Source organism: Anopheles gambiae, chromosome 3 (assembly GCF_943734735.2).
Source record: "Anopheles gambiae chromosome 3, idAnoGambNW_F1_1, whole genome shotgun sequence".
NCBI lineage: Eukaryota > Metazoa > Arthropoda > Insecta > Diptera > Culicidae > Anopheles > Anopheles gambiae.
The window spans coordinates 96,997,286-97,020,692 of NC_064602.1; the positions used below are offsets into that span (position 1 = coordinate 96,997,286).

Consider the following 23,407-nt stretch of genomic DNA (forward strand, 5'->3'; position numbering starts at 1 on the left):
ACGAAACGGTTCAAACTGTTTGAAACGGCCGTTAAAATGTTAATGTTGAATTGAAGTGATGTTTCAATCGTTGATCTCGTCGGGGAAAAAGATTAAGATGAATACCATTCTTGTAAAAATAGTAAAATTGTGTATGAAATTATATTATCTTACCAAAACAAATTCGTTGATACTTTTTATGTAGATAAGATAGGAAACGGTCGAGCCTTATTGGTAGGTTCGTTTTTGTTCTTCTTCAATTTTGCTGTACAACTAACTATTTTCGTCATCTTCTTAGTTTAGTGTCATAAACTGTTGTAATATTCATGGGCAATTTCATGTAAAATTAGGCTTGATAGTTCATTGTCGGTTCTATAAAAGAATCTCCTTCGCCGCCTAAGTTTCGTTTCCTATAACAATATCCTCTAATTGGGATAGACAAATACTTACCTTCCGCTGCATACAATAAATATGTTTTTTTCCAAATTATACAAACATGCTGCAATGTGACATCATCCTGTGTACGACCTCCCACCCGGACGCAAACAACAAACCTTCTTCTCCAACTCCGCCGTATACAAACAGACACACCACACGCAATGTTTAAAACTTTGTTCGGGTTTTGTTTATTTTCAGTTTCATTGACTTCGGTTCCATCGTCATCCACGGCTTCTCTTCAAATACAACACACACACAAAACGCACTTTCTTCTTGCTTCTTCTTGCTATCCCTTCTAATTCCATCTCGTTAGAAAAGTCTTATTGTGCTACTGATCCTCTCAGCTCCACTCTGTTCCCTTTTCTGTCTTCGTCTCACTGGTTGCGCTGGAACTGCATATGCAATCTTAGCGCGTGTCATTACTTTAATGCTGTCTTAACCGTAAATAGTACGAGTAAAGGAGTATTGGTTGGGATGATGTATAGTTGCTACTGCGCCAAAGATCGCTCTTGTGCAGTTTTTTTTGTCGTTTTCTTCGCTTAATCTTAAATACTTGAAGAGGATTAAAATAGTTAACTAAGAATTAAGGGTAAAATGTATCAATTCGTAAACCTATATCGTGTCAATTGGATCGGAGATTTCCGTTAATAAATTATCATTCAGCTAACCACACTTGCAGTCAGCGACGCTCTTTTGCTTGCCCTAACAATTATATGCAGAGAGGATGGATAATATCTGGATAGAAAATGTTTAGCAAAAAACAAAACATTTGCTGCTTAATCCTAAATCTATCTTATCTAAAGTAGCAGTAAGTACAGTCGGTGGCAATAAGCGCCTTTTCGTTCCTTTTCGTTTGTTTGTTGTGTATACGCAAGGAAAAGAATATTCGTTCACACCTCACCTAGCATTGTTGCATTGATAAGAGATGCGTTTAAGGATTTTTTGTTTGTTCTATTTGAAAATTTTCACATATCTTTATCACACACTCGCGAGAACACCACAAACCGCATGCATTTCGTTAACACAATTTCCTAATAAATCGCTTTACCCCTCTCGGTGCTCATCAGCTAAATGCACCCTCTGTTCTTCGTGTAATTGATTTGTTTCCTTTTCTCTTTCCCCTTCTGGCTTATTGTATATTTTAAATAGATGTAGTTGTGCGTGAGTTGCGTTTGTGAACGAGATTTATGAAGGGAAATGTATCGAATACTTGCTAGTTTATGTTTAATACAGATGCAGATCTATCCAAAAGGTGAGGTGGCAGTGCATCATCAAGTGTCGCTACACCGTCGTCTCGTGTGTATTGTCAGCCTTTTATTTTCATGTTTTTCATGTTGCATTTCAGTTGCTTTTGATCTATGCATTATTCAAATGCTATTTGTGCCCGTTAGCAATTACAGTTACAGTCGCGATAATTGTGCTACTCTCCTCCACTCACTCCTTCCTTCAGTCTACCTCTTCTGCACAGTCCTTGATATTAAAGCAGGAGAGACAGGCGATAGGAATGGAATTGGAAAGTAATGATTTAGCAAACCTTACACACCACACGCGGAGAATTGACCGCTTCTTACCTAAAGATAATAACTTGATCGTGCGCACTAGCGCTAGACAGGAGGAGAGCAGCGATACGCTTTCGAATGTGCGCGGTTGGTCATTTGTGCGAATTTATTTAATTAATTTTTTATATGATCATTGCTTTCTGTGCCATGCCCCCCCCCCCCCCCCCCTCACGCCTGGCAGGGAGTTCCGTTTGTTTAGAAACTCACTTGCTTATTCACTGGGTCAAATGATAAGTTTCGCAAAAAGTAAAAACCACACACACACACACTGAGGGCGCTGGATTTCATTAGTTTCGGTACGCCGATGGTAAACCGTAAACCGCCGGGAAAGATTTTTATAATCCATTTCAATTAATTTATCGCCATTTTCCAATGCTCTCCTTTTTGCTCGCTAGTTTTTGTCAATGACGCGCAGCAGCATTGTTTTGGCTTCCGACTCTTTTTCGGTTTGTTTGGTGGTGTGTGGTGGTATGTTAGGTGTGGATGTTTGGACTTTGCTAATCTTCGACCATCGACCATCGACTTTGTGGTTTTTATTTCTGCTCGGCAGCTTTACAAACTGCACACTCATAAATAAACGAATTTATATCGGTGTTAAAACACTGTGTGTGTATGGTTTGATACGCTCCAGAAACTGTTTCAGTTGGTGATAGCGCGAATTTGGGAAAAGCAGGATATGTAGGTCGTGAGATGGTGCGTTTTTTGCTTGGTCAATTAAGAATTGTCTTTTGGGATTTAAGTACATTTTTAAATACTTTAAATTATTGTCTCTTGCTCTCTTTTTTAACGGCTCCTTACACAGACAGACACGCGCGCGCGATACCGTTTAGTGGAACTATTTTGGCGTTAATAATTACAAGTGTGATTAGAGTGACTGTTCCAAAGAATACAACCAGTAAGACACAAAGGCAACAAAAGAGTCTACCCACAATGATTTGTTTTTTTAGTATCTTCAATGCTGCTTGAGTTGGGTTTGAAGAACAAGCTGTTCCTCCCTTTTCCGCGTGACCTTTTTTTCGAATCGACTTCCAACGATGATTTCTGAAATTATCCATTTCGAGAAAGTCCAAAACAGGAACGGAACACGACATACACACACACAACACGGCTTCTATTGAGCAATTTTACAAGGGAAAGAGAGATGACTGTCCAGCAGAGTAAGATGATGGAACAAAACCCCTACAGAGACACCCTACAGTGGTTTAAGGCCAGTAGTAGTAGTGGACGACTCCGTGGCATTTTTGGACATTCAAGAGGAAAGCAGGAAGAGAGGGCAGACAGGCACCGCTACTACAACAAACAAGCCATCGACAAGCGCGTCGTTTGCGCTGTCGCCATCCGCGGATCGTGACGGAAGTGGCCACTTATGTGATTACCTTTGTGCCGTTTTTCTTCCACCCAGCGCGCGCGCGCCGGCAGCTTCACGCCCCAAAAGCCAAAAATCCCACACGCCGGGATGGGAGGAAAAACTAATGATTGTTGTTGCTGTGCTGTGGCATGCTCAGTGTGTGCAGAGGGGGGGTTTTTTTTTGGTACATCGAAAGTCAATGGGCCGTTTCCTTGGCCGTTCTTGTACGGTCAAGAAGATGCTCTTGTTGAAAAAACACAAAAACGTTCGAAGGGTTACTTCCTACCATACTGTGGGTTTAATTTTGAAGATTGTTTCTGGAAAAAAAGAAGCGGAAAAGCAACGTCCGATGATCACATGCTTGATGAAAGGCGCTAAAACAAAGCGACAGATTGGGGGTTTTTTGTCATGCAGGGAAAAACGGTTACCATTTTCCCCGCGGCTTTCTCTACGTGCAGGTTTTGATATCAACAGCTATCTACGGGGACTCTTCTTCGGTGGACTTCTGTGTGACTCACTGGAGATCGATCGGCGAAGGTAGAACAAGCGAACGGTCGCAATCACGCAACCGGAAAGGTGTGCTGCTGCTGCTGGCCCGTCCAGGGAAGGGAAGCGAACGAAAAGAAGCGCACAAAGGAAAAGGGCCGCGTCGCTTCCCTTTTTTTTGGTTTCCACGACGGCAAAAGGCTAATTGACCTTCGATGGCACGATGGCGATATATGGGCTGATCGAGAGAGGGTAACACCTACCTATTCCGGCTCCCGCTTCCCCGGAGGGTGTTTGTCTTGGCTGTGTGTTGCTCTTCCCTTTGACACTAAAGCTACCGATTGTGCTCTTGTGGTTTCTTCTTCCTTGGGACGATGATATAGTCAAGCTTTTTGTACTTAATATATCAGACGGTAAAGAATATATTCCAGCATGTCGAATTCGAGGTGTGAGAGTTTGACCCTCTTGCCAGGAATGCGTCGAAAATTTCCAAAACAAAGATACACAAGCACTGGGGTGCTGGTGCAAAGAGGGGGGAAAATCCAATATAAAGCAAACACACACACACACACACATTTCCCGGCCGAGAACGACGAACGACCGAAAACGACGGGAGGAGAGAAAAATTAAACAAAATTACAATCCCCGGTGTCGGTTGCGCTTCGGTCCGGTGTGTTGTTATCGACCTGTGTGTGTGTGTATTGGTCATAAAAGTCACGATTGTCCATAAAACCCGCAGGAACACCCCCTGCGTGAAGTTGTGGCGCATTATTGGCGCAAGAGAACAAAACGGCTCAAGCGCACCATGATTAGAGCGAGCTGGCGGCTGGTGGCGGTGGTGGTGTGTTAAATTTTGAGGGGGAATTGAGGAAAAATCGAAACAGAACAGAGAACAGAGAGAAAAAAAAGACGCCCGCTCGGGACGGAGATAGTCTTCGCCCTTCCTGATGCCATCTGTGTGGCGAGCGCTAGGGACCGCGTCGATCGATTGCACAATTGCTCATGCCTGTTGGGATTTTGCCTGGGTCGGGCGTTGGGCGCAGGTAGGTAGCCCCTTTTGACGGCAGATAAGCGAATGGCCGGGGGATGAGGCGGCAAAGAGCAAATCGCCTTTCTTCAAGGGTGCGCTACTTTCCGATGCCGACCCGGAAACTTTTGGCTTATCGGACGGGAAGGAAAAAGAGGCTAGAGAGCGAGGCAGGTTGGGATGTTGCATTTCATCTGGGGAAACGTCCGAACAAGGGAATGGGTGTTAGCCACCTGTGAAAGGAAGGTATGTTTTTTTGAACAAAATACTTTCAACTGGATATTAGAATGTTAAATCCGAATATATGTGTTTGGGCTTTTCAAAAGAAAGGGACACAATCATCCACCAAACAACGATGACCAATAATCGAGCCGACCACAATGGTGCAGCGCATCATCGCTATTGGATTGCTTCCGGTACGGGCTTGAACTCGAAGCCACATTCCAACATACAGCGGAGGCCTGCAAAGAAGAAACCTCCAAAGTGTCACGGAGCGACGACGGGAATCGCTGGGAACAAGATAAAATTAACAAAAACCACAAAAACCAAAACCCTGTGCTGCTCCCGGGATCATCAAATTATCCTCCACACCACGTAGAAGGAGGGCAGCTAGCTTTTGGGGTTCACACAGAGGGCGACCGGCCGACCCGCAAAAGGTGACGATCCCGAGTTAATTTGATTTTCGCCATTCTTTGATCGAGAAGCGATACTTTGGCCTTCTTTTTCTGCTGTTTTCTGCTGTGCGCTTGTGGTTGCTTATTACAGAGAGGGAAGAGAGTAATGGCGTTATTTTGAAGCACAAAAACATGCGTCCGAAGCTGGCTTGAATAGCAAAAATCAATAAAAAATACAATATTTAAGGAACTACTTATTAGCCGGCAGTGAAAGTGGCTCTCATTGACGGGCTTATCTAGCTGTTACTATTCCACATCCGGCTTAGCCATTAATTGCAGTTGCTGTCCGGATCAAAATGCAAGTACATTTCCCTTACCGATCGCTATCTTTAGTTCAAAGCAGGATTTTCCCCCCTGAGGCCGTTTTTTCCATACTGTATCACACAAAAAATCCAACGACTGGGAACTGAAATAATAATCCACCGGCATGTCGCAGGCCTCGGCGGCATCAGAAGGCACCGCGGAGAGAAGCCGCGCTGCCATACCGTACGATCATTATTAGCTGGTGGGATTATGATTTGATTAGTAAATGATATGCAAATCTTACTAATAGTTTTCAGCGCTCTCTATCGTTTTTTTTTTCCTTCTATTTTGCCCCTCCCTTTTAACGTACCACACACGGGAGACAGCGTCGCTTGTACTGCACTGACCATCTTCAACCATTCCCTTCCGATCGGTCCAATTTATTCACCCTCTTCACACACACATGAGCAGTCTGAAAAGCCGCAGAAAACCCTCTTGCTTCCACCTAAGAGGAATGGGCATTTGCGATTGTGGCCGCGGGCTTTTTGCTTTGATCTTGGATTGCGCCTACCATTTGATTTCCATCTACTGGTGCTGGTGCTGCTGCGTGATGATCGTTCCCAAAAATAAAAAAAATACTACGCGACACATTATAGTGGACGATTTGCGCCGCCTAGCAAAACTTCCTGACGGCACACACGTAGCACCGAAGAAACATTGTTCGAGATGACAAAACAAGGAATGTATGTCTTGAACGAGCGTTACATATTAATTTGCCAAGCGACCCAACCGGCGGGGACAAGAGGCAGCAACAAGCATACGTTCTTCTAAGACACACGATTTGCATCGCTAATTTCAGGTGGAAGCTTTTAGGCGAGCTCCCAAGATGATGGAATTCCTGCTAGAGGCGCGATAGAGCAACATCATCCCATAAATACCGTACAGCCTAATTTCACAGACCAACCCGGGCCGATCGTGTGCTGATTGATGGAAGCAAAAGGATGCGCGCGAATCCAATTTTCCACACTCGGTTGTACTCGTTGTTTCCCGTCCGCAGGCTGAATTTGATTCGAATCGCTTCTTCCTTTAAATTCTTCACAGAATCGTGAGTCGAAGAACACACGGCTGTGCTGTTGTCTGTATGGTAGCAACAAATTCGATTCGTCCCGGTTGCCATTCGATTCAAACAACCTTTACAAAGAAGCGCTTGTACGAAGGTCTGAGGGCTACACTATCGCGAGAAAACACCTGTGTGTGTGTGTCTCTCTCCCTCGATTCACAGTTTGGCCGGGAAATTGATGGGAAAGAAATGGTGAAAAGCAGCCATCGTGTTGTTGGATTCGGTGGGAAGATTGAGAAGCCATCAATCTTGCCACAAGAAGCAACGAGACGAAAGCACACTGTCTAGCAGAAAGAGCTTCGGCGAATAATTAAGACGGCGGATGGAAAGGGGCTGGATGCTTTTTAACGACAAAAGATGCTTCGTTGACGTCGTGTTTCCGCCGAGGAGGAAGTCGATTGTTTTCCAATAAACAACAACGAAACGAACGACAAACAGACACACACTGTTGTGTGCCATCATGGGGCTCTCATGGCTGTGCCATTCCCAATGCGTCGTACAAATATTCCCGGGAGCAATAAAAAGCAGGGCTCGTTACGATCAAAAACGAATTAAACTCAAGGGGTCACTCAGAACACTCAGAAACGTTCGTTTGAGAGTTCGATCGACGGAATGATTCTTGGGTTAGGTGCGTTTGTGTGCGCACCATCGTAAGAGATCTTCCACTTCTACCAGAGTGTGTGTCTTCATTAAACTTGTCGTCCAGAAAGGCAAAAGCCACCAACACCAACGTCATTAGCGACCCTGGGTGGCGCGGACCGTATCCCTTCGGGGGGTCTCCTTCCATGCTGAATTCCGTTTCTCCGCACACCAACGGGAGTGCGTGTTTCTGTTCCGTGTAAAAGAGAGGAAGAGAGCGATAGAGACAAAGTTCCTATCATTAAAAGCTAATGTGTGTCTTGGATATGTGGGGTAGCGCTCCCTTGTTGTTCCCTTTTGCTTGGTGGATGCTTGAGGCTTCCGATTCCCTGCGACGCGTGCTACCCTATCTACTGCTCTTTGGCGAGTCAAAACTGAACGGGATGGACCAAGCTGCTAAAAAAAAACTAGCTTCTCTTACCGCATAACACAATATCCGCCAAGAGTTGTGTCCTTTTGTGCTAACTTAAATCATACACTCACTCGCGCGTCCTCATTTCAAACCAACCGGTCCTGAATCTTCCGATTGCGACGCTTGCCAGTAACGAGCAGATGGTTCAGCTGCTGCAAAATCTCGGCCCGCTGCCACTGATCGGCCACTGGCGGTGCGGCTCCGCCTTTCCGGTTGCGCACCGCACGCGGTCACACGCTCGTCTCGGAGTTGAGCTTCAGCACGAACTTGTTCGACTTCGGGTCGACCACCTCCTCGCTGACGGTGAAGTGCGGTATCCGGTGGATCGAAACCGTCAGCGAGACGTCGTTCTGGATCAGCTGGAAGGTGCAGCCGTCGGAGAGCGGCCGGGACAGCAGCTCGTCACAGATCAGCGCCCAGTTGTGGTTGGTGCGGCGCTCCTTGTCGTTCTGCAGGACCGGCGCCTCGACCAGGTACGGCTCAAGGAAGGCACGCGGCGACATGTCGTGCTTGAGACAGTGCGCCAGATGCTTCAGGATCGATTCGACCGTGTGGCGCGGCTGCTGACGGGTGACGCGCAGATACTTCTGCAGCGCGCGCGCCATCGAGGGGAAGATTGCTTGGGCCGCTTCCTGCGGGTCGAGTGGGATGGCTGGCGGGGCCGCCCCACTACCATCACCTTGCTGATCGTGCTGCTGCTGCTGCGGGGAGGACGGCTGCTGCATGCGCTTGATGTGCGTGAACGCTTCCTCGGCCGCGGTGACCAGCCGGGCGCGGCGCTTTTTCACCCGCCGCTCGTACTCGTGCTCCTCGTAGAAGCGCTCGTTGTGGGAGGAATCGCGGCGACGGGCGTGGGCCGCCAGCACGGCGCGCGATTGGCTCTGCTGCTGGGCCGGCGTCGCCCCGTCCACGTCGTAGTACTTGAAGGAGGAGACGGCGGCCGCCTTCCGCTGCGCTTTCGAGACGGGCAGCCGCTCCAGGTACGGGTTGTAGATGCTGAACTCGGTGTAGTACCGCTGCAGCACCCACACGGCCGCCCGCTGGATGCTGAGCTGCCCGATGCTGTAGCTGTGCGACTCGCCGTCCGGACTGCGGATCACCTTCACGTGGTAGAGCGGCTGCAGGTGGCGGATTTCGAGCAGCACCACCGCCACGTAATGCACGAACAGCAGCGTGTCGCAGAAGCTGGTGGCGTACGCGACCAGCGTTCGGTAGTCGACCACGGACGAGCCGGACACGATCGCCCGGGCGCCCTCGGTCACCTGCACGATGTAGAACAGCCAGTAGGCGAAGGAGGAGATCAGCACCAGCAGCAGGGCGCACGAGCGGAACAGAAAGATGCGCGGCATGATGGCGGCCGGCTGGCGGAGAAACAGCGCCCACAGCCCGATCGCGAGCAGCAGCAACCGGGCGGCCAGCGACACCAGCATGCCCTTGCACTCCGCATTGCAGGCCAGCAGCCGCAGCCGCTCGTTCTGCGACAGGTCCAGGCTTTCGAACGCGGCCGGAAAGAAGCCGACGCGCGGCAGCACGACCATGGCCAGCGGGCTCACGAACGCGACCGCGCACAGCATCACCGCCAGCCCCCGCTCGAGGTAGCGCTGGCAGGCGAAGCCGACCCCCCGGTCGTCCGCCATCTGGAAGTAGCTGACGTCCTCCATCGAGATGCTCTGCTCGGACGTGTTGCCCGTGATGGCGGTCGTGTTGTCGCCCCACGTCTCGTCCTGCGGCAGGATCGACACCTCGATGATCTCCTGCCCGTCCCGCCCGTCGTCGCCCAGGTTGACGCTCGTCTGGAACGGGGCCATGTCGGGGCGCTTGTTGTTGCTGCCGCTGCGCGAATGGTTGTTGCTGCTGCTCCGGTGCGAATGGCGCGTCCGGTGCGAACCGAGCGTACTGTGCTGCTGCTGTGACGGTGGCTGCTGCTGCTGGTGGTTTTGCGATGTGCGCGATCGTCTGCTTTTGCTGCCCGGTTCCGACTTGACCGATTCCGTTTCCATCATCGTGCCCATCGAGACGACCGTGGTGTGGTGATGATGGTGGTGGTGATGGTTGGTGCTGCTGCTGATGCTGCTGCTACTGTCGTCATTAGCAAATGGGGCAAATGTGTGGCACACAGTTGTATACACGGATTGTTGTTGCCCCTAGCAACTGAAGCGTCCGCCGCACACGTGGACTACCGAAAACGGTTTAAATTTTTAAACTCTTACGAATAGAAACGACTCTTTTGGTACTAGACGCCAACGGAAGACTTTTATTATCCTGCGTAACGACACCAGCGCAACAAAACACGACGTTCCATACTCGCGTCACCCGGTTGCACGTTCGCGTACAACGCGCCTTCGGCGATGCGCTAGTGTTGGTGACGACGGGCGAAACAAATGAAGAAACCGGCCCTTACAGTTAGCTATTTAGCGCTCTCGCCCTTCACCCTTCTTTTCGTTCTACCGCCGCGAGAAAATTACACTGTTGATGATGATGATGGTGCTGCTAACACCCGAACTGGGGAAGGGACAGCAGGGCACACTGTCGCACAAATATGTATGTCGGTCACTGTTGTGGGGTTTTTCCCTCTTTCCGAAGAACACTTTTCACTTCTTTTTTCGCAATCAAATCGGTAGAATGACGAAAAACGACACAAATACACACACATACAAACGCACCCGTGTGGAATGCACAGGGAATAGAATTGCAGGCACAGGTGAATGGGCTAACGCGTCTCCTCCGATTCACTAATTTCCGCACGCTATTTTCACTTCACCCATCAAGACTCTAGCAGCTTGTGGGCCAGTATTAACTTTAAATTCTTTTTCTCTTTCCGGAAAACATACGTACACGCACGCACACACACAACACACTGAAAGCTACAACAAAAATTGCACAACGCAGCGACGGCGACGGCGGCGGCGGTGCATCGATTTTGATTCAGGTTGAATGACTTCTGTACCTGCCCCCCTGCGCACATACACTCACTCACTCACACACACAAAAGGGTGCAAAAAATCGTCACGAAAAGGCACGCACTCGGTTCGGTTGCGATTGTCGGAACCGCACGGAAATATGTACCGTGCGCGTCCACTTTCCTGGTTAGAATTGAACAGTGGAACGCTCGCCAGCTTCATTCATCTCGAAACTCGGCAGGAAAATGGTGGAAGTCGTTTAGGTTGGAATGAACAGCAAGTGCCCGAGAAACGCCACTGAAACGCCAGCCCAGCAGTTGACGCCGGATCAGGTTGGTACATGGCAGGTTGTGTGACGTCGGGTTGTTGAACGTCAAACTGGATGGCAATCACCGAAGCGTTCCCAAATAACCAAATTTTTGGTTGTAGCCGCACGCTGTATTTTGTTCAGTTTCAAACCAATTTAACTGTTTCGTTGATATTTTATAATAATGGATAAATTCTAGAATAATTCATTTTGGTTCAAACAAATAGGTGTGTACACGCCCGATTTTCCTCGAGCCAATCGGCCCTGAAACAATTTTGCTCTTTAGCTTGACAGTTGTTCGTTTGTATTTGGATGTGCCGTTCCATGTCCGTGTCCGTGTTCTAGTTCTTGCATTAATATTACGTGTACTTTACTTAAAGAGCGCTGTACTACGTGTGAGAAGTAATTGTTTGAAGAAAAAGCGTTTGCTTAACTTATATCCTCCCGGCAAATTGTACATTCGAATGAAAGTTTTGATGCTGACACCGAACTGATGACGTCACAGAGCTGTTGAGTTGCGTTTGTTTAGGTTTAGAGCAGAGCAGGCCGGCGGAATCAAGCGGAACGCATTCGATGAGTGATAAATAGCTGATGCAACTGTTCTCCACACCCCGCTTACAATGTTGCCAGAAGTAAGTACAAAGTAAAACCTTGCGCGATAAGCATTTTGGCGTGGTTAGTGAAGTGTGGTGCTGTTAATCTAAACCGTGAAACCTTCTCTTCTTCTCTCTGGCTGGCAGCAACAACAGAACAAAGAACCGATGGAGGATTTCGCACCCCGGAACTATCAGGTGCAGATGAAGGAGATATGTCTGGCCAAAAACACGATCATCTTCCTGCCGACCGGCTCCGGCAAAACGTACATCGCGCTGATGGTGATGAAGGAGATCAGCCACCAGCTGCGGAACACGGTCCACGAGGGGGGCAAGCGCACCTTCTTTCTCGCCAACACGGTGGCGCTGGCGAAGCAGCAGGCCCAGTTCTTCGCCAGGCACATGCCCTTCAACGTGCGGCTGTACACGAGCGAGGTGAACGTGGACGCGTGGAAGAGCGACCGCTGGCATGAGGAGTTTAGCGAAGGCCAGGTACGTTGGAAAGCAGCGGAAAACCCTGTGGATTACTAAGCGAAAGCGTTTCATACGTTTTTTTTCCAAAATCCCCCTCCCCCATAGGTAATTATCTGCACGGCCCAAATCTTGCTGGACGTGTTGCGCCACGGCTACATGTCGCCGGCCAACATCAATCTGATCGTGTTCGACGAATGTCACCGGGCGGTCGGGCAGCATCCGATGCACGCGATCATGAAGGAAATAGTGGCGGCGCCGGCGAGCGAGCGGCCGCGCGTCCTGGGCCTGTCCGGCACGCTGCTGTTCAAGGAGCTGAAGATGGCCTCCCAGGTGCCGGATGAGCTGGAACGGTTGGAAAACACGTTCAGCTCCACCATTGCCACGGTGGCCAACTACGACGATTACGCAACGGTGGCCAGCTTTTCCACCAACCCGAACGAGGTGCTCGTTACGTACAGCAAGCCGGCGGTCCATCTGATGCCGCTGGTTAAAGAAATGTGGCCGCGGATCGACGCGTTCGTCGAATGGCTGCTGCAGGTGTATCTCCCCGAGTACTCGACACAGTCGACCCGGACGCTGCAGAAGTCGTTTTGCAAGCCGCTGAAGGAGGTGAAGCGGGCGCTGACCGAGTTTAAGCACCAGCTCGAGGAGCACGGCATGTACGCGGGTTCGCTCGCCATACTGGCGGTGATTGTGCAGCTGGAAGTGAGCAAGCGGCAGTCGCCCTGCGACAAGGCGCGCCAGGTGTACCGTTCGGCCATTTCCTGTAAGTAATGACTGGCTGGTGGTAAGAGTAGAGGGTTAAGTGGTTTTGTTCCTCATTTCAATGCAGTCTGCGAATCGATCCGGCACGAGCTGGTCGAGGCCATGAGCGGGCTGCGAGGGACGCACCAGATACTTAGCTTCTCGTCGGACCAGGCCCGCAAGCTGCTGAAATACCTGGAAGATTCCTATCGCACCGCGGAGGACAAGAACAAACAGGCGCTGGTGTTTGTGAAGCGGCGCTTCACCGCCAAGGTGCTCTATCATCTGATCCGCATTTACTTTCACTGTCTATCGAAACGGGACAACGAAGACGAGCTGGTCGAACCCATCGTAAAGCCAGACTTTATTGTCGGCGCGAACGCAGCGCTGGAGGAGTCGATCGATGCCATACTCGTAGTCAGGGAGGACCGTCGGGTAAGTATGAGTGGTGGGTTAGTGTGCTGTCATAGTTCTAATACACTTTTTCGCGGTCGCATAGGTCATCGAGAACTTCCGCAAGCGCAAGATCAACGTGCTGTGCGCGACGAACGTGCTGGAGGAGGGCATCGATCTGCAGATGTGCAACATGGTCATCATGTATGATGCACCGTTATCGTACGCCTCGTTCATGCAGTCAAAGGGCCGGGCGCGGATGAAAACCAGCACCTATCTGATGATGACCCCGGCCGTCGATTTGCAGCAGTTTGCAAAGCGCATGAAGCTGTACCGCGACATTGAAAACCGGTTAAAGGAGGTAAGTCGAGACGATTCCACTCGCCTACTTTGATCGCACATGTTACACCGTTCACGCAGGAACTGGTCGGTAAGACAATCAACCGGCCCGAGCCGCTGGAGAATGATGTGCGGAAGGAGCTGCTGGACGATCTGATACCTCCGTTCTACACACCGTTCAAGGCGAAGCTGGACGCACTGTCGGCGATCCAGCTGCTGAACCGGTACTGCATGAGCATGCCGCGCGATCTGTTCACCGGCAGCAACGTCACCTGGGAGCGCATTGACCGTTCGCCGACGGAGATCATCGTGACGGTGAAGCTGCCGCTGCAGTCGACGGTCCGCGAAGTGATCCACGGGCAGACGATGAAGAACCTGAAGCTGGCCAAGCAGTCGGCTGCATTCAACGCGTGCAAGCGGCTGTTTGAGGTGGGCGAGCTGAACATGTATCTGTTGCCGATCGCGACCAAGGATAAGGTGGAAGAGCTGAGCGAACAGTACTTCAAGCTTTGGCGCAAGATGTCGGATGGTAAGTCGGGGGTGGATGGTGCTCATGGCCAAAGCCTTGCATTGACCCAATTTTCACTACTTTTTGCAAAAAAAAAAAAAAAAAAAAAAAAAAAAACATAGAACCGAATCCCAAGCAGGCAGGAACGATGAAGTACGTGCGTGGGCACAAGATCGTCTATCCGGAGGAAACGGTCGGCTGCACCCCGCAAGCGGACGGCGAGCAGTGCTACGTGTACATCGTTCGCATGCGCGCCCACTTTGACGCCAACACGCATCTGGAAAACGTGCGCATCTTTCAGGAGCTGTACAGCAGCGCGAACAATTTCGGCATCCTGACGCGCAAACGGCTCCCGCGGCTGGCGCGCATGAAGCTGTTCGTGACGCTCGGTGCGATCGGCGTCGAGATTGTGCCGGAACCGGTGTGCATTACGCTGGCGCCCGACTCGGGCGAGCTGCAGCGGCTGAAGCGCTTCCATCTGCTGCTGTTCCGCGATCTGCTCAAGGTGTGGAAACCGTTCACCGTGCTGGACGCGCTGCCGGAGGAGAACGGCTTTCTGATCGTGCCGATGCTGCGCTCGCAGTCCATCGACTGGGAGCTGATGGGTAAGTTCCCGTACCTGCGGCCGGCGGCGGAAACGAGCACCCGCGCCCGGCAGCACCTGCGGTTCGAGACGGAGCAGTATCTGCTGCGCGTCGTCCACCCGTGGTACAAGAACGATCCGGATCAGAACTACGTGGTGGTGCGCGTGCGGGACGATCTGCGCCCGACCAGCCCCTTCCCGAACGCCAAGTACGACTCGTACGAGCAGTACTTTGCGCAGGAACACCACCAGGTGGTGGTGCGGCACGAGGACCAGTTCCTGATCGAGGTGAAGGGCATTACGACCAGCCTGAACCGGCTGCACCCGGGCGCCGAAGCGGACGGTGGGGCATCGACCCGCTCGCGCTACTGGGAGTTCCAGGAGATACTGATACCGGAGCTGGTGCACAACTTCGAGTTTCCGGCGGACTACTGGCTGAAGGCGACGCTGCTACCGAGCGCGCTGCACCGCGTGCACTATCTGCTGCTGGCGGAGGGCATACGGGTGGATTTGGCCCGGAACGCGCAGGTAGGCAGCGAGCATTGCGAGCGGGTCGAGGACGTTATCATCGACCGGGTGCTCTCGATCGAGCACCAAAAGTCGACTGCACTGTACGGCGGGGAGGACGACGACGACGACGAGGAGGACGAGGATGAGGATGAGGAGGAAAAGGATAGCGATGAGGAGGGCGCACGCTCTATGCAGGTGGCATGCCGTACGGCGGTGGATCCAAAGCAGCCCAGCGGAAAGCAGCTGCTGCAGGTGCTGAACCAAATCCACAGCGATTCGATCTCGCTGGCCGATCGGGTCCAGTACCCGTGGGAGGAAAACGAGCAGCCGAAGGATTTGGAGCGCAACTGGGACACGGTGAGCAAGATCGACATAGACTACTACGCGAGCTTCGTGAAAAAGTACGAGCAGCAGGCGGTAACGATCGTGACCGACGTGAACCGATCGGTGACGGAGACCAACATCGACCGTATGCTGGCGAACCTGAACATGAATAAGAACGAGGCGGAGGCATCGCCCGTGAAAGCTTTGCCCGCGCTCGAGGACGGCCACGGGCCGGTCGCGCAGATTGCGATGCTCCGGCTGACGATGGACAACACGGCGAACGTGGCACTGCAGCAGTCGGACCTGCTGCAAGCGCTCACCACCAAATCGTCCGCCGACGTGTTCAATCTCGAGCGGTTCGAGGTGCTCGGCGATGCGTTCCTCAAGTTTGCCGTCTCGGTGTACATTCTGTTCCGGCACACCAGCTGGCACGAGGGCTACCTGACCACGTGCAAGGGCCGGATGGTGAGCAACCGCAACCTGCTGTATTGTGCGATGGGGTACGGGCTGCCGGGCAAGATTAAGGCGCATCCGTTCGACCCGAAGAACGACTGGGTGCCACCGCTGTCCACCGTACCGGGCGCCGTTCGGCGGGCGATGGTCGACGCGAACGAGTCGCCCGCGCTGCTCTACAACCTGAAGCTCACCGAGGAGGAGATACAGTCGGGCGTGGTAGCGCAGGCCACGGTGGACAAGTTCCTGCCGCTGATCGAGCAGGCGCCCGCACCGTCCCAGTCGACCCTGCACACCGTGCTGCAGCAGGTGCAGATCCGGGACAAGGTGGTGGCGGACGTGACCGAAGCCCTGCTCGGCGTGTGCGTCAAGACGGTCGGGTACGAGCGGTCGTTCCGCTTCCTCTCCCACCTGGGCATCATCCCGAAGGGTGCGGACGTGCCGATGCTGCTGCGCACGACCACCTTCCCGATCGGTGACTACTTCCCGGTGCGGCACAAGGTCGACCAGCTGCTGTGCAATCCGGAGCGGATCGAGGCGACGCTCGGGTACCGGTTCCGCAACCGCACCTACCTGCTGCAAGCGTTCACGCACACGTCGTACACGTCCAACAGCCTGACCGGCTCCTACCAGCAGCTCGAGTTTCTCGGCGATGCCGTGCTGGACTTTCTCGTGTCGATGTACATCTACGAGCGCAACCCGTCGATGTCGCCCGGCCAGCTGACCGATCTGCGCTCGGCGCTGGTGAACAACGTCAATCTGGCGTGCGTGCTCGTGCGCAACGAGCTGCACCGGCACATCCTCTCCCAGTCGCCCATGCTGACGGATGCGATCGGGAAGTTTGTGGCGGTGCACCGGTGCCACCGGAACCAGGGCAGCAACTGGGTGCGCCTGCTGACCGAGGAGTCCGACACACCGATGGCGGAGTACGTGGACGTGCCGAAGGTGCTGGGCGACGTGCTGGAGGCGCTGATCGGGGCGATCTATCTCGACAGTGGGAACGATCTGGTCGCCACCTGGGAGGTGTGCTTCCGGCTGTTGCGCGACGAGATTGCGGACTTTACGCGCAAAACCCCGATCCAGGTGGTGCGCCAGCTGTACGAGCATCCGGAGGCGAGCCCCCACTTTAGTGCCCCGTTCGTGGAGGAGGAGGTGGTGTATGTGAAGCTGTCGTACACGCACCGCTCCCAGCGCCAGACGGTGTACGGGTTCGGCAAAAACAAGGACGACGCTAAGCGTGCCGCCGCCAAGATTGCTCTCAGCAAGATTATGTAGTAAGGGAGAGAGAGAGAGAGAGATAGAGAGAGGGAGAGAGAGTGAAAGACATTTGAGGAGGATTGCAGGAAAGCAACCTCCCAACGTTATTGCCTTATGTTGACTGAGTTGGGAAGGGAAGCTGTTACTAGTATTTGGATTGAGGGTGCAGCATGTTAAGCTAAGTTACCTTAGCGCGGCTGGTTTTAATATGTATGCTTTGTGTCGCGTCCTAATGTCCTGTAGCATCTCAGGATGTCCTGGAATGTCCAGTTTCGATTGTATGCCTTTGTGTGGGATGTAATGTCACATGCTGTAAGCGTTAAGTAATCGTATTAGTATCCTAGTAGCTTTAGGATTTGCGTTAGTTGTCTCTTTTTGCTGTCGACGGATTACCCGCAGTGCAACGAGCAAATGCTTCTCTAATTTCTTCCATTATTGTTATAAACATAGAACAAGCCCTGTCAAAGCTTACATTTAAATGGAACCAATAAATAAACGATTTGTTTTTATTAAAGAGAAAAAACTCCTCACAGCGTCGTGTCGTGTACAAACGAAGTGGTTGTACCCTAGAGCAAAGCCGATACTCCTAGAATCAATGATTGCAGCTAGCAGCAGCAGCAGTGCGGAATATGGAAATTATCGTTCCGAAATCGTTATCGTTGAGCTCACTATAACTACCATCTACAAGATGCTAAGTAATCTATAATCTCGCCTCTTAAACAGGTGCCTACACGTTAGTTTGTGATTACTATTTTGAGCCCCCTCCTCCCTCGATGAGTTCTTTCTGCTTCTATATCACCGAATCCCGTCCCGTCGATCCGTTATTGCCACCGCCGTATCCGTGGTGCTCGTCGTCATCGTCCTCCCCGTGCAGTGTGATGATGCTCGAGTCGCCAAGCGGGGCCGCCGCCAGCACCAGATTCTCCATCGAGTGACCACGGCGCAGCAGCGTGTTGCGCAGTGTTTGCGTGAAGCCTGCGCCGCCGTTCGCAGACGTTGGTGCAACGGTGGTGGTCGTGCCTGGGCGTAGAACCTGCCGCACGTCGGACGCGGTAAAGCTTGGCGGGTGTGATGATGTTGGCAGTGCTGCGGTCGGTTCGCCCGCTGCATTGAGCGAACGGTACCGGCGGCCACTGCCCAGCGTGGCCGAGTTGTAGAGGATGCGCGGAGCCACCGCCGACGGATGGTGGTTCGCTAGCTCGAGTCCAGCCATTGGCATGGCGCACGGACCACCGAATTGCTGCAAAGCGGAACAGTAGTCGGGCGGCGGCAGTTCATCGCCCGTGGACGGGTTTGCCCCGAGACTGTCGGGGGCCGTTTGCGGTAGGGCGGTACGTTGCCGTACGGACGGTGCACTGCCGCTCGTTTCGCCCATCAGACGGCGCACACTGCGGCGTATGCTGTTGCGCAGCAGCTTGGCAATGCGCGCCCCGGTCGCTGTGGTGTAGGAGGGTGGCGGCGTGTACTTCGGCGGAGCGTCATCCGCATCCCGCACCGAGCGGGAATCCATCGAGATGGTGATGGTCGGTTCGGAGCTGTCCCGGCCGCCAGCAGCGCCACCGTTGCGCGTGCGTTGCAGCGGCGACGATACAGCCGCCCGGCGCGTCTGCATCATACGGAGCGAGTTGCCGGTGTCGCCATATATCGCTGGTCGCAGCAGTAAATCCACACGCTGCAAAAGAAAATGGGGTTTAGGCTGATTTTCACCACCCATTCCCGCTCAAACTTACGTCCAATATGTCGGGCGGACCGCGGCAAAGGTAGCGATAGATTTGGATCACCATGACGACCGGCACCAGAAGAAGAAAGCTGACCTGCACGAACCCACCGACCTGGCGAGCCCACAGCGGCCAGTAGTTGCTGGCGCCCGTGGCCGATGTCGATGCGGCGGCCGCCACCGTCGATGCGGAGGACCAGTTGAAGAGGGCCGCACTGTTCGACAGCCGGTACTGCAGGATGCACAGAAAGATGAGCCCGATCGGGATGAGGAAGTTCCACGCGAACGCCACGAAGGCCGAAAACGATTGCAGCATCTGCAGATCGTTGACTAGAATGTCACCTGTTGGGCGAGGGAGGAGAGATGTTAGTTTGCTCGGAAGAGGCTTGTAAGGAGGGGACGACTCACTTGTGAAAGGACGACCGCGCACGAGAAACAGTGCCAGAATGTGTCCGATCCAGAGCAGCAGTAGCCACCAGGCAGCACCGAGGATCGTGTCGAGATAGTGCACAATATGGATGCCACCTTCCGTTGCCAGGGGCATCCCGAGCAGTAGGCCCGTGACGCAGCTCAGCAGGATGGAGGACGGTGCGTCACCGATAGCACCGGCGATCGGCTTCCACATCACGCACAGCTGTCCCAGCCCGAACAGTACGAGCGCTAGATACCCGATCATGCCCCAGATCGGGGCAATGTGTTCCGGTGTGGCGGCGGCAAGTGCAGCGGGCAGCAGCTCAGTCACAAGCCGCAGTGCCTGGTAGCCTGACTCACGACTCGGATCGGCGTACGATCGCTTGAAGCTTTCGCCTACCACGGTCGAGTATCGAAGCAGCCACCGATTGGGCATGGTCGCGTGTTGTGGCGGTAGTGGTTGATTAGCCGGCCGCAGGAACACGTTTGTGCCTAGGTTTTCTGGAGACCGAGAGACAAAAAAAACATCATTAGATTGAAGTTTAAGAGAGACATAAACAGAAAAACTTATACTTTACCATAAGAACCTGGCAAGTAGTAGTATCCGCGACTGTTGAGAATCTGCACACAAGCACTGCCAAGGACGGCGGCTAGTATCAGCACGGTGAGCGTAATGAACGCGACCAGAAACGCATCACGCCGCAGCTCCCGGCGGGTCCGCACATTGCAGCTTCCCTTCCGATTGCTGCGACAGTTCAGTGCGTAGATCGACACCCCGAGCAGGCCCCACGTTAGGAACGTTTCCTGCGCCGCGCTGGTCCAGCTGCGCGAGTTCAGAAAGAAGTCCTGCCAATCCGTTGCCGGGAAGATGTTCTGCACGCTGTCGTAGTCGATGAACGTGAGGAACTTGGCGCAAACGGCGGTAAGTGCCGCAAACGCGCCAACAAACACGCCGATGGTGATCTTCCCCAGTGAGCGAATGCCGCGGCACAGTGCCACAAACACGAACGTCCAGATGATGGCCAGATTGAACGCGAGCTGAAAGCGTATCGCTCCGATGCCGCTGGCACGAGAAGTCGACTGTGAGACGGGTGGTAGAATGCGCCCACCGTATCCGGTCGGCAGGGAGCTGGACACTGCCTGATGGGCGAGATAGTAGCGCTGCAGTACGACGCCGTTGAAGTAGTCCGCCACCGTATCCGGCAGCCGGTAGGATTGATTGTCCCGTCCACTGTGGTACGCCTCGAACGGTTCCTGCCAGCGGTACTTCTCGTTGCGCATGATGAACGCATCCCGAAAGTACACCAGCACCCAGGCAAGCGAAATGGCCGAGTACAGCGCAATGAGGGTCTGGGCAAGCAGCAGCGCTATCCCGATGCCCTTGCAGATCGGGCTGATGCGCCACATCGTAACAGGGCCGCCCCGAATGCGCGCACCTAGCACCATTTGCAGCCACAGCATCGGGATGCCGAACAGGAGCGAGAAGAGTAGAAACTGCACCACAAAATTGGCACCGAAGTGGACGCTAAACACGGCAAAGCGTGAGATGTTAAACAGCCCGAGGGTACAGAAGGTGGTGGCTAACGAGCGCGAGATGGCGTGTGGCCAGCGTGCCTTCGGTCGGCCGTCACTGCGCCTGCTGCTGCTCCGCTGTGGGCTTGCTTCCGTGTCGGACTCGTCGTTTTCGTTGTTGTTGCCGCCGCCGGCAGTCGGTGCGGTTGAGGCAGTGGCCGGTTCGGCGGCCTGAGTCGTGGTGGAGGCGCTGCGCCGTTGCACTTCCGAGGAGTTGCGCTGTCTTCGGCCGTTGGATGAGGAGCGGCTTGGCTGCGCACTGCTGCCGATAGAGGCATTTTCATCTCGCACATCAACACCGCGTGAGAATGGAACAGACCCAGCTTCAGTTGATCCATCGATCGGTTGTTCCAACGTTCGGCGAGTCCTATGAAGAACAAGAAAAAGAGATAAGTTAGTGGGTTCAATAATAGCACCATCATATCTATCTGCTGGGTTACACATCGGAAAAGGAGAGCGAGAATACGGCATCTTTTGCACCACTGTTGTAAAACATCTTGGCAACTTCTTCGTTTCGGCTGCTGCTCTGGTACTCCTCCAGCGACCCAACACCAATGTCAAGGACTAGGTCAAGTCTGCTGCCCGACTACCTAGAAAACGTGTGCCGTGCACTCTATGCCACGTCGTCACGGCCTACGTGCATTGCATGGCTGGGAAAATATCAATATGCTCCTCCCCAGGTGCAGCAGCAAAACTCCCAGTTGTGGCTGTGCTGCCGTTGTAGGAAGTTTGTTGAAAGTGGTTGCCACGGCAACGGACATCGCACACCACGGCTCTACAGTGCGGGGAATAAAATGAATCCTCCGTACCTATGGCTAAAGGGTAAGGACTAGTATTGTGCTTCAAGAATCTTTCGAGAAGAATTCGTGAATTTCTGAATATTTAAGAATATCTTGGGATTCTCGGGAGCACCAACATTTACATTATAGATCTCACGAGTACATGTGATCTTCGGACGAAATAAGGCCGATAGTCCCAAATTCACACTTAATTAACAGTGAAACAAGACAAGAATCACAGCAAAACCGATTCTGATATGGACTATTTCAAAATTGATTCAAACTGATCTAATGAAGTGCAATGCAGAGGCCAAAATGTCTAGTTGTAGATTCATTAATACATGTAAGAATAAAGCTTCATAAATCAGATTTCCGGATTTGGTTTTGTTGGAATTATTTTTGGAAATTGTATGAACTATTTCGCAAGCTTGTATTGACCCACATCGAGAGTGACGCATATGCTAATTCTCAATATGCTCTTTCGGAATCTGCCGAATTCACACACCTCCTACCAACAACAACACATGGTGGACTTTGTGCAAAGTCATCCTGAGTGAGAGCAAACAGATTTTTGTTTGCCACTTCCCCCAGCTCGCTCCCCCTTTTTTCATACCCTTTTCCTTCAGTCCATTGAGGAAATATAGATAGCCAAATTCGAGCGAAATGATTCATTGCCGACCATTGCCTTTTTTGGAATGGCAATGTTGTGTGGTTGAAGTATACGGGCAGTACCTGTCGTTCGCGTTATCAGCGGCCGATGCTATCGAGCTACAGGTAGTTGTCGTAGATAGCAGCGACACCGGACTCGGATTGCGCGAGCTGCCCATCGAGCTGCCCTCCTCCGACTCGGCCACGTATCGACCGTGATGGTGCTGACGATTCTGCTGCGGGTGATGAATTTCATGGTGCAATTGGGTCAGCAGCTCCTCGGCCGGTGGTGCCGTCGGTGGCTGTCCCGGCACACTGTTGGTGCGTATGATGAGCTCGTTCGTGGCCGCATCCCGCACGACCGTAATCGAACCGATGCGGGGCTGTGACTGTGCCCGGCGACCGGCTTGTCTTGGCCGCTCCTGCACCAGCATCCCGTCCAGATCGGTTTCGAGCAGTTGTGGTGGTTGGGGAGAGGAGGACAGGGAGGCAGGTGGTGCCGAAGCTACGATCTGCTCCCGTTCGGTTCGCTCTACAAACGGCACCGGCGAGGGAGGTAGCGCAACCACTAGGGACGCACCAATCGGGTCAAGTGTGGCAGGTACTTCGTCCACCGGCAGCGTGCTAATCGAGCTGAGTTCGTTAGCCTCGAGCAGCGATTCCTGGCTGGCTGTGGTGGACGGGGCCGCGGCCACGGTGTCCTGTTCGGGCAGTTCGATCAGGTGCTTCTTGCGCATCGAATTCCGATGCCAGCTGCGATGGTGATGAGGTGCAGCGCTTTCGTCCCATGATGGACCGTGCCGGGGTAGCGAATTGCCGGTCGATGCTGCTTCGTGCTCTGTGGGAGAAACAAACAAAAGAAGAAAATAAATTAAAAAAAAAAACGTTAGAAAACAACCAGCGCGAAATGTAACGAACACAACCACAGTTCCCATATCTTCCACAGTACAGCAGCGTAGCTGATTGTAGT

The 23,407-nt window shown here is 52.7% G+C and overlaps 3 protein-coding genes across 5 annotated transcripts in view; 1 reads left to right on the forward strand and 2 right to left on the reverse strand.

Annotated features, from left to right (window-relative positions):
* Positions 1–581: 581 nt before the first annotated feature.
* On the reverse strand, positions 582–11,129 carry LOC1280402 (vang-like protein 1). Its single transcript, XM_061659964.1, has one exon. The coding sequence runs from the start codon at positions 9,935–9,937 to the stop codon at positions 8,156–8,158; it is 1,782 nt and encodes a 593-aa protein (XP_061515948.1). The 5' UTR covers positions 9,938–11,129; the 3' UTR covers positions 582–8,155.
* Positions 11,130–11,407: 278 nt separating this feature from the next.
* On the forward strand, positions 11,408–17,833 carry LOC1280401 (endoribonuclease Dcr-2). Of its 2 annotated transcripts, none has more exons than XM_061659961.1 (7): positions 11,408–11,764; positions 11,873–12,217; positions 12,305–12,965; positions 13,032–13,378; positions 13,443–13,697; positions 13,757–14,204; positions 14,306–17,833. In XM_061659961.1, exons 1-7 carry the CDS (start codon positions 11,753–11,755, stop codon positions 17,326–17,328), a joined length of 5,091 nt encoding a protein of 1,696 aa, XP_061515945.1. In that variant the 5' UTR covers positions 11,408–11,752; the 3' UTR covers positions 17,329–17,833. The 2 variants fall into 2 exon arrangements, with proteins under 2 accessions (XP_061515945.1, XP_061515946.1); XM_061659962.1 differs by having other exon boundaries at positions 11,882–12,217.
* The window catches only part of LOC1280400 (sodium-dependent transporter bedraggled), a 30,271-nt gene continuing 24,647 nt past the window's right edge, over positions 17,784–23,407 (reverse strand). For both annotated transcript variants that reach the window (XM_061659963.1, XM_320247.5), the window contains exons 3-7: positions 22,522–23,275; positions 20,017–21,377; positions 19,436–19,939; positions 19,041–19,369; positions 17,784–18,982 (exon numbers count right to left, since the gene is read on the reverse strand). In XM_061659963.1, the coding sequence (XP_061515947.1) occupies positions 18,101–18,982; positions 19,041–19,369; positions 19,436–19,939; positions 20,017–21,377; positions 22,522–23,275 (3,830 nt within the window). In that variant the 3' untranslated portion in view covers positions 17,784–18,100. The remainder of the gene's footprint in view (positions 18,983–19,040; positions 19,370–19,435; positions 19,940–20,016; positions 21,378–22,521; positions 23,276–23,407) is intronic.